Below are 10,074 nucleotides of genomic sequence, written 5' to 3'. Positions count from 1 at the left end.
CTTTTCACTAAAATTTATTTTTCATGCTTATATTTTTTCTAAATTCTTTTACTTTTTGGATAGACCTTCCTGCTAAACCGGATGTCCACCTAATACTAAGAAAGCTGATGAAAAGTCAGATGCTGAGACTCGTGAAACTGTTGAAAAATTGTATTCATTTTGGGCCGAAAAAATCAAGATTCATATTGGGTCAATACTAATCATAATTTGGGTCGAGATTAAGAAATATGTTAAACCCAATCTAAATACAGTATACCCGACCCAATTTCGAAAAGATAGTTGTATATATACGTTTTGATATGACAAACCCTAACTGCGAGAGGGCCGCGACTCCTTCAGATACTTACTATCTTTCCCTCAAAAAATGGTTACTTTCAGGGTAAGTGGGCAACGCCGCTACTCCCTCTGTTTCCCTCATTTAGCTTCATAAATTTTATGGTGATTTTATTATGTTAAGTTATGCTTGGTTTCGGTCCATTCGAAATTTTCTTTATTTCATGTTGGCTAGAAAGTTGTCAGTAAATATGCTGGTTTATGGATCTTTTAAGTAATTAAAGGGAGGAGTGTTGCTTTAAGCTGTATTTGAATTAATATGAGAAATGGGGGAGTGGTAGACAGAAAAGTTTGATTATGGTTTTGGTAATGGTTGCAGTTTCATCAGTACCAAGTTGTTGGAAGGGCTCACCCAACAGAGAGCGATGAGCATCCCAAGATCTATAGGATGAAGCTCTGGGCCACCAATGAGGTTCGGGCAAAATCCAAGTTCTGGTTAGTTATTTTTTTCATGCCCTTCTATATCTTTTTTGGTTAACTTTAAATTCCCATTTGCTTGTTGTTGATGGGTTATGATTTTTGTGTCTCCTTTGATATTCATTAGGTACTTCTTGAGGAAGCTGAAGAAGGTTAAGAAGAGCAATGGTCAAGTCCTTGCCATCAATGAGGTTTATACTCAGTGTTTTCCGTTTGATAATTCACTCTGTACGAAGTGATTTATTGTGGGATGATGTGTGGAAATTTGAATAAGAAAAGCATCCTTTCCATTCAATTTTTATAGCTAGGGTTATGTTGATTAATGTCTGAAACTATTGTGTTAATTGCCAATGTTTTGCTTGTGTCTGTCCAATATACACTGGAACTCATGCTCATAAGCGAGCAGGGAACTTAGGTAGCTAAGAAATATCTGATTTTAGGCTTTCCAGCCAACTTTATTAACACTTTAAGAAGTTCATGCATATTGATCATTTAGCTTATTCATTCTTTGCTTTGCTGATTGTGATTGCAATGAATGATTTGTTTGGTCAAATTACTTTTTGATACTTTGTATGTAAGACGTTGAATTTGAAAAGTTTCTTGAAATTGAATGATTTAGGCTTTTTTTAATCCCCTAGCTCTTTCCTTGCTTGTTGACCAGAATTCATTTACTCTCTATATTGTGGAATCTTTATCAGAAAAAGGAAAAGCCGTAGTTAGTGCGGTGCATCTTGGTTTCCAATGCACCGAAGGGAACATGATTCGGGATACAACTTTGTTTTTCTTTTCAATGCCCTATATCTAACTGAAATCTCTCTGCAGATTTTTGAGAAGAACCCTACCAAGATTAAGAATTACGGTATCTGGCTCCGGTACCAAAGCCGAACTGGTTACCACAACATGTACAAAGAGTACCGTGACACTACTTTGAACGGAGCTGTTGAACAGATGTACACTGAGATGGCTTCTCGCCACAGAGTCCGTTTCCCTTGCATCCAGATTATCAAAACTGCAACGATCCCAGCCAAGCTATGCAAGAGAGATAGCACCAAGCAGTTCCACAACTCCAAAATCAAGTTCCCATTGGTGTTCAAGAAGGTAAGGCCACCTACCAGGAAGCTGAAGACAACCTACAAGGCATCAAAGCCTAACTTGTTTATGTAAGTTCTCTCATTTGATGAAATGAAAGAGAGTTAAAAGTGGTTGTAGTTCTACAATTTTTGTTAGTGAACATCTACAAGTTTGTTGATTGGATATTGATTTCATTTGAGAAGCCTAGGCCACATCAGAGAGGTTGAAGTTGAATTTTCTTTATTTTAATATCTCATTTTGTTTACTTGGAACTGGTTTGTTATGTTATTGTCATTGTCTTTAATATTAAGTATCATCCAATGTTTTGAACTCTTTTCGCCGTGGTTTTTGTTTTTCAAAGCCAACTAGGATGCTTTAGTAAAAGAAATTACTGGCTTTATTTCACAAGTTTTGTAGTAAATTTGAGGGTTAATCCTTTTTTAGGCCTATCTTAGTTTGGCAATTTTTCTTGTATTATGGCTTGAACTAGGCAATTGGTTTGTATTAGGACTTAATTTTTTTTTTAACTTATTTTAAGGAAATATTTGAGACTAACTTGAACAAAAAGTGTTTTTGGTCCAACATTTTTTCAAGGAAATGAGGGGTTATTGATTGAGGTGTTTATTAGTTGGATCGGATTTAGGGTTGATATTAATATTTTTTATGCTTGCTCATGCTTAGTTAGCTTGGCTTGAAATGGACTTAAAAATTTGCTCAAATTTGCATATATTTGTAAATAGTTAATTTGTATTTTTTAAAATTAAAACTAAAATCTATTTATTTTTATTTTTAATTTCATATTTAATAATTATATATATTTTTATTGAAATTTTGTATATAGGTTTTTTAACATTTTTTAATGTTTACATTATTTTAGTATAAATCATTACAAGCTTAAAAAATGAGTTGGATTTGGGTCTTGAATATTCAAACTCGAGCTTAGCTTATATTTTAAATGGTTTTTTTATTAAATTCCTTTTTTGGGTTTGATATTTTTGTTCAAATTTTCTCAAAATTTTGTGGGCTTTTTTACTTTAGTAGATGGCCCAATTCATGAATAAGTTTACGAGATTAATATAAAAAAGTCAATCGCCAATTTAGAAACAATTGTCAAGTTTAAAAATAAATTTGGACAAAAAAGTCCGAACCCTAATGTTGGAGTAATCATCAAGTTTAAAAATTAATTTGGACAAAAAAATTTAGACTCTTAACATGAGAGTAGAAGTGGTCATGTGTCGGGTTTGGGCTTAGTTCGAAAAATAGGCTTAAAAATTTACCTAAATTCGGTCCGGATAAAAATATCAAAACTCGAACTTGGCCTGGTCTGACTGTATTAAATTTTTTATATATTAATATTTTTTTATAAAAAATTAAAAAGCATAAGACAAAACAACAAAAATAGTGAAAACAATAGTAAAAAGCAGTGGGAATCCTTTTTGTAAATTCGGGTCAGGTTTGGGTAAAAAAATTTTACTCGAGGTTCTATATGATTTTTAAACGAGTTTTAATTTTTATCTAAACTTATTTGTCGGATTTATATTTTTACTTAAATTTTTTTTATTTTTCGAATGAGTCCTCATGACGGGTTAAACTAACCCATGATCAGCCACTTGTGAAATTCAACTCTCAAAGAATGTAGTAAGCAAAGAACGTTGGTTATGAGTCTTAGCCTTTATGGTTGTTCATGTATTAAATTGTAGAATTCGAATAGATGAGTCGAAATATATATAACTTTTCCCTTTTGAATCAAACCGATCAATTTGCAACTAATTTTAATTAATAGCTAATGACAATGCATCACCGACAAAAAAAAAACATAATCATATAAGCCAACAACGGCCACTGAAACCTTTCCAACCGATAATCATAGTTGGTAAAAAAAATGTAATGGAAATTTAATACCACCTTTCTCATAAAAATCCCTTGACAAATAATGTTATTTCGTTGTGTTGTGGTACGAGAAAAGCAGCTATGGAAAAAATGGGTTTCGGGTGAAAATTTACCATAGATGGAGCAAAGGATAATGAAGATGACGTGATGCTGATTGCCCAAACAAATATGTAATTATCTTTGATGATTACTATGCCTTTGCAAAAGATTTAAATCTCATTATGTAGTCGAGAATTGGCGAAAAGATGTTTTACTACATAGCTTTTCTTATACGACGACAGTCTCAAGCCAGCACTCATTTTCTTAACAAAAAGATTGGTTTATATGTACAATTTACCCTCAAATTATATGAAAAAATTAAAAATTCTGATTTCAGGTTATTCATATTGATAATGCAAAATAAATAATCCCATATCGATTAAGGAAAAACTTTTAAAAGAGTTTAAATATAATATTGCTTTTTAATTTTATTGAGTAATTAGAGATTAAAAGCTTAATACAAATTTTGTTCCTTTTATCATAACTCTTTTTTTTTAAGAATATTTTTAAAATTTAAATTAAATTTTGACAATAATTTTGTTGTATTTTTAATGTTCAACGACCAATTATTATGTTGAAAATGAAAGCAAACACTTATACCTGTTATAAAAAAAGTGGCTATAATTCTAGACATACACATTTCTGCATTAAAGAATATTAATCCATTAATTACACAACCACCATATCAAATGAATTATATAAATAATTGAGTAATGAATATCTAGTATTACATAAGCTTTGTTTATCAACTGTGTAATCCACTCACACACACACCGCCCTTCTCCATCTTCCCATCCATTAAAATCTTGGCCATCATGTGGCCTTTGACCCCTCATTGTTATATATATATATATATATAACAAGAATTTCCATATGCTTATCCGAATTCCAAATCTTTTATCCCATACTGAATGGTAGGTTTGCACCACCCCTTGTTTTGTCTTTCAGCAGTAATCATAGCACATTAGCTTCTTTATACTAAAAGATTTATAAAGTTAAGCAGTTTCTTAGCTTGAAGAACTGACACATTCACGCTGCTTTTTCTCTCTTCTTCAGTCCTCTCTATAGTGCTTTAACGGCCACTCAAATTAACTCTAGTCAAATTTAGACCTTTTGAGAGGAAACAAAAAGGAAAGAAGGGTTGTCTTTTAACCACTGCTTCTTTTCTTTCCATTGCTTTGAATATACTGATAGAGATGCAAGTTTCTCACATACTAAGCTCCTTCATCACCATTCTTGTACTACACTGTCTTCTTCTTTCAACATTTGTTTCTTGCTCATCCCATGGGGAGATTACTGCATCCACCAATCACAAAAACATGAAAGGAAATGCACATAAGGTATGCCAAAATTTCTCGTCCAAAGCCTTGTTTTAATTATAAAAAAAAACATTGTTGAATGTTAATATATCTGAATATGTTCATGCATTTGTGTATACCTATAGCAGCTTAGTTCTCAAATGATATCTTATGTGGCTGTTCATGGCCTTCTGCTATGGGGTTCCATGGGATTCTTATTGCCTGTAGGCATACTTACTGTTAGAATGGCCAACAAAGAAGAAGCTGGGAGAAGGGTTAAAGTTTTGTTCTATCTCCATGCCATATTGCAGGTACTATTCTCTTATTGTTTCCTTTTCTGCAAATTATTTATATCTATATATAATCTACATACATACATACATATATGAATATGTTTATGTGTATATTTATCTAGATCATGAACCTTAACTTGGGTGCTAAATGAGATCACAAAGAGCTGGTTGTATGCTTTATTTTTCATAAAATATTATAATCCCACTTTCACTTTAATGATGCTGTCCACAGTTTTTAATTTCTTGAAACAGCCCCATTAACTGATCTAAACCAACTTAAATCATATTGATCATGAAGACTTCAATAACAAGAAAAGGGAGACCATGCACCATAATTTGTCCATATAATCATATCACCATGTGTCCTTTCTTATTATTATTACTAATTTATGTTCCCAAACGGCAGATACTTGCAGTGCTTCTTGCAACAGTTGGAGCTGTCATGTCCATTAAAAACTTCGAGAATTCATTCAGTAACCATCACCAAAGATTAGGTTTAGCCCTTTATGCTGCCATTTGGATGCAAACCTTCATTGGGTTTTTCAGGCCCCCAAGGTTAATAATATTAATCATCATTAAACTCAAGATTCCACCATTTTTCCTTACATTAATTAACTCCATCTTCTTTTTTTCACAGAGGAACTAAAAGAAGAAACACATGGTACTTAACACACTGGATTATTGGAACAGTAACATCAATGATGGGGATTATTAACATCTACACTGGTTTAAAAGCTTACCATAAGAAAACATCAAGAAATACTGGTATTTGGACTATACTTTTCACTGCTGAAATCATTTTCATTGCGTTTTTTTACCTCTTCCAAGACAAATGGGAATATATACAAAAACAAGGGCTGATATTAGGCAATGATAATAATAATCCCCAGCAGCAGCCAGCTCCAGCTTCAGATCAAGACCAAGAGATCAATGTAAGCACCCAAAGGGACAACCAAAAGGCATGTACTGCCAAGCGTAATGCACTTAGGAATTTGTTTGACTAACTTTGGATTCTTTTTTTTTTATTTTTATTGATTTGTTTACTTGTTTGATATAATTTCATGATTTTTATTAAGTAGTGAAAAAGGTTTCATACTCTACTTTTTTATGCTTTTCATGCTGATATAGATAGAAATATCATAAAACTCCTTCAAGTATGCTAATTTTGATGGAGTATTGAAAAGTGGAGTATGATCCATAACTTATCTCTTCCTTTTTTTTGGATAAAAATTTGGGTTTTTAGGTAATTGTTTTGAAGGATATTATTGAGATACTGGCCTGTAAAGATTGTGATTATGTTTGAAGAGATGTAATAAAAGCTTGTAAACTTGTTTTATGGTTTATATTGAAAAGTTGTTTTAGGAGACAAGATAACGGTCAAATTGTTGTCTTGGTCCTTCTACTATTTTAAAAAATTTAAAATTTAATTTCTATACTTATACTTTAATACTGTATAATTCAATCTTTCTATTTTTATAATATTATTAATTAATCTTAATTGATTTTTTTAAGATAGTTAGTCTTAAATGTTAATACGTTGTTAACATCAATTTTTTACAATAACATCTTGAAGCATTGGTATATATTTTTATGGAATCAAGGAAACTCTTTTCAAAATTTTCTAATCAATAATCATCTGTAAGACTGCACCAGGTTGATCTTTTTGACCTAAACTACCAAACATATCAGTAACACTTTTGATTAATTTGTGCAAAAAAAAGAAGGTTAACTCAACCCAGCCCAGCCCAATCTCTCTTTCCAGATCATAATCTCCATCTATCACTACAATTACGATTGGTAAAAGTTTAAGAAAGGTCCTTGTACTATTCACTTTTATCCTATTTAGTCCATCTAGTATATTTTGTTTATTTTTAATCTTTCACTTTTCAAAATGTGTTTTTAATGTTAAGGCACAATTTTTTTTCTCAATTCTGTAAAATAATTTTTTGAGAGTTTTAAATATACGATGTTGTGGCATATATATATATTGATATTTTTTACAATTAAATAAATATTATATATTTTAAAATGTACAAAAATTTGTCCAACCGTACAAAAATATCTAAGTATATATGTCAAGTCATCACAGACAAGAAAAACAAAAATATCTAAGTATATATGTCAAGTCATCACATACAAGAAAAAAAGCTGGTCATAAAACTAAAAATACACATTTAAAAAAAAATACATGATTGGCAATGACCCAATTACAGTGCAAGGATTAAATCCAACAAAAACGTATAGTACAGGGACTTGATATAAAATTTGACCTTTGAGATTACATCCTAATCCAATCCAACCACCATAGCCCTCGCTCCTCTCATCCAGTTCCCTTTGAACACAAACAACCCAAAGACTCTCTCCCACGGTAAAACCCTTTTCAGACAATAGTCAAATGGCTTCCAATGATCACCATGGCCATCACCATGACCATGGCCATGACCATCACCACCACCACCACCATCATGACCATGAGTAAGTGTATTCTCATTTAAGTTTTGCAGTTTTAATGGATTGTGACTTTTTGCTGATTTGGTTTTTTAATTATATGTTTTTGGCATGCAACAGTAAATCAACAAAATCATCATGGGTGGGAGCTGATGGGAAGGTTTACCATAGCCATGATGGCCTAGCGCCTCACTCACATGAACCCATTTACTCACCTGGATACTTCAGCAGAAGAGCCCCACCGCTTGTTAACAGGGATTTCAATGAGAGGGCTTTCACTGTTGGAATTGGTGGCCCTGTTGGTACTGGGTATTTCCTTTTTATTTTCCTTCCATTTATTTTTCCTCTCAGTATCTAGTATCAACAATTAACTTGGTTTTTCACTTGCTCTGCATCTTCTATAATACAGTCAGTTCTTTCTTTGCTTATAAAAGATTAAAAATGGTAAATTTTATACGAATTTTCAACAAAGATGATGCTTTATTGTACCTGAATTAGTGGAGTGTAGAATCCAGTAACCACATTACACTGATAATTGAGTAGTTTACTCTCCAAGCCCTTGGATTTTTATTTTTTATGTTTTAATTTTTTGTATTTCCTTTACAAGGTTTTTGTGTTCTATCATTGTTTTTCCCTACTTTATTTGTATGACTAAAATGCAATTCTTGGTGATATCGTAAAACATCCTAAGAAATGGTATCTGATTTAATGTTGCTTTCTGCCATACAGGAAAACAGCTTTAATGCTGGCACTGTGCACGTTCCTGCGGGATAAGTACAGTCTTGCCGCTGTAAGTATCATGCATCTTCTATTCAAGCTATCAGCCTGCCATTTGAGTGTTTACCTTCAAACTTTTATGAATGTTATGTAGACTGTGAGAATAATAGATTCAGCTGTGCCACCATGGTCAGTCTTTTATGAAGTTGTGGTTGATTGGCTAAACCAAACTCAAATGATGCATTTAGGTGACAAATGACATATTCACGAAAGAGGATGGTGAGTTCTTGGTGAAACACCAGGCACTTCCTGCGGAAAGGATACGTGCTGTAGAAACGGGAGGCTGCCCACACGCCGCTATTCGTGAAGACATCAGTATCAATCTCGGCCCTCTCGAGGAGCTTTCTAACTTGTACAAAACAGATATACTTCTTTGCGAATCCGGGGGAGGTATGTACAATGTTCTCTTGAACTGATTTGGCACGAGAATATTACTTACCGATTATTTATGTGAACTTCTATGGATGCAGATAATTTAGCTGCCAACTTCAGCAGAGAACTCGCTGATTATATCATCTATATAATAGATGTATCTGGTGGTGATAAGATCCCTAGGAAAGGTGGCCCTGGCATAACCCAAGCTGATCTCCTGGTATTTGATTTTTGTTTATCGTGCCATTCCGTTGCTTTGAATGTACTTGATTTTTGTAACATCGGGAATTCTAACAGGTGATAAACAAGACGGACCTTGCACCTGCGGTTGGAGCTGACTTGGGAGTCATGGAACGCGATGCACTTCGTATGCGTGATGGAGGGCCCTTCGTATTTGCTCAGGTTGGTTGAGTAGTTGACTGCATCCTTCACCATATACTGAAATAAAACCATTGGTATTATCCTCATTTGTTGCATCAATTAGTGCACATATCAACACAATTTTTATGATATTTAATATTTTGAAACTTATATCATCGCTTCAAACCCTTCTTTGATTGTGTAAATTATTCATTCACAGGTGAAGCACGGGAAAGGCGTGGAGGAAATAGTAAACCTTGTATTACAAGCATGGGAAGCCGCGACTGGGAAGAAGCGGAAATGAACTTCTCATTTGAAGAACCTGTGGAATTCCTTCATAGATTGTATTTCAAGTTATATTCTATGGTTCGACTATCAATAAATTCCCTTTTGTATCTCTGAACTTTCCCAGTCCCTAGTCCTCTGAACTGAAAACACTGAAATAAGTATCTCTGAACTTTGAAGTAGTTAAACTCATATTATGCCTGTTAAGAACATATGTTAGAAATTCTGAGTTTTACCCTGTTGAGGACATATGTTTAGGCAAGGGTTAATATAACATTTGGTATCTGAGTTTGATTTCAATGTTCAATTTGGTTTTTGAAATTTTTTTGTCTCAATTCGACAACTCCATTTGATTTTAATGTTCAATTTAATACTCAAACCAAATTTTATTGTGGCCCGAATGAATGTTTGACATGTGTGTCCTAACAAAAAAAACATATGACATATGTGTCCTAGTAAAAGAAAAAACATAAGTATTTAACTGGAGAAAA

The 10,074-nt window shown here is 33.0% G+C and overlaps 3 protein-coding genes across 4 annotated transcripts; all 3 read left to right on the top strand.

Annotated features, from left to right (window-relative positions):
• The first annotated feature begins 237 nt into the window (after positions 1 to 237).
• On the top strand, positions 238 to 2,151 carry LOC107913779 (60S ribosomal protein L18a). The gene is made up of 4 exons (XM_016842409.2): positions 238 to 379; positions 653 to 768; positions 878 to 941; positions 1,573 to 2,151. Exons 1-4 carry the CDS (start codon positions 365 to 367, stop codon positions 1,912 to 1,914), a joined length of 537 nt encoding a protein of 178 aa, XP_016697898.1. The 5' UTR covers positions 238 to 364; the 3' UTR covers positions 1,915 to 2,151.
• A 2,499-nt stretch (positions 2,152 to 4,650) lies between these two features.
• On the top strand, positions 4,651 to 6,704 carry LOC107913778 (cytochrome b561 domain-containing protein At4g18260). Of its 2 annotated transcripts, none has more exons than XM_016842408.2 (4): positions 4,651 to 5,090; positions 5,198 to 5,359; positions 5,748 to 5,896; positions 5,979 to 6,704. In XM_016842408.2, exons 1-4 carry the CDS (start codon positions 4,947 to 4,949, stop codon positions 6,343 to 6,345), a joined length of 822 nt encoding a protein of 273 aa, XP_016697897.1. In that variant the 5' UTR covers positions 4,651 to 4,946; the 3' UTR covers positions 6,346 to 6,704. The 2 variants fall into 2 exon arrangements, with proteins under 2 accessions (XP_016697897.1, XP_016697896.1); XM_016842407.2 differs by having other exon boundaries at positions 5,195 to 5,359.
• Positions 6,705 to 7,488: 784 nt separating this feature from the next.
• LOC107913777 (urease accessory protein G) lies at positions 7,489 to 9,883 on the top strand. The gene is made up of 7 exons (XM_016842406.2): positions 7,489 to 7,816; positions 7,910 to 8,098; positions 8,519 to 8,579; positions 8,755 to 8,956; positions 9,037 to 9,158; positions 9,236 to 9,340; positions 9,519 to 9,883. Exons 1-7 carry the CDS (start codon positions 7,737 to 7,739, stop codon positions 9,600 to 9,602), a joined length of 843 nt encoding a protein of 280 aa, XP_016697895.1. The 5' UTR covers positions 7,489 to 7,736; the 3' UTR covers positions 9,603 to 9,883.
• Positions 9,884 to 10,074: the final 191 nt, after the last annotated feature.

The sequence above is a fragment of the Gossypium hirsutum genome, chromosome D10, assembly GCF_007990345.1.
Source record: "Gossypium hirsutum isolate 1008001.06 chromosome D10, Gossypium_hirsutum_v2.1, whole genome shotgun sequence".
NCBI classification, from domain to species: Eukaryota; Viridiplantae; Streptophyta; class Magnoliopsida; order Malvales; family Malvaceae; genus Gossypium; species Gossypium hirsutum.
This window is presented reverse-complemented; position numbering and strand designations above follow the sequence as displayed.

Bases quoted from the DNA above. Each gene is read 5' to 3' on its own strand.
- LOC107913777 (XM_016842406.2), top strand. From the start codon at position 7,737: ATGGCTTCCAATGATCACCATGGCCATCACCATGACCATGGCCATGAC. The intron at 8,099-8,518 runs GTATTTCCTTTT...TCTGCCATACAG, and splicing joins GGTGGCCCTGTTGGTACTGG to GAAAACAGCTTTAATGCTGG. The intron at 8,957-9,036 runs GTATGTACAATG...CTATGGATGCAG, and splicing joins TCTTTGCGAATCCGGGGGAG to ATAATTTAGCTGCCAACTTC.
- LOC107913778 (XM_016842407.2), top strand. From the start codon at position 4,947: ATGCAAGTTTCTCACATACTAAGCTCCTTCATCACCATTCTTGTACTA. The intron at 5,091-5,194 runs GTATGCCAAAAT...GTATACCTATAG, and splicing joins TGAAAGGAAATGCACATAAG to CAGCTTAGTTCTCAAATGAT. The intron at 5,360-5,747 runs GTACTATTCTCT...CCCAAACGGCAG, and splicing joins ATCTCCATGCCATATTGCAG to ATACTTGCAGTGCTTCTTGC.
- LOC107913779 (XM_016842409.2), top strand. The intron at 769-877 runs GTTAGTTATTTT...GATATTCATTAG, and splicing joins CGGGCAAAATCCAAGTTCTG to GTACTTCTTGAGGAAGCTGA. The intron at 942-1,572 runs GTTTATACTCAG...ATCTCTCTGCAG, and splicing joins AAGTCCTTGCCATCAATGAG to ATTTTTGAGAAGAACCCTAC.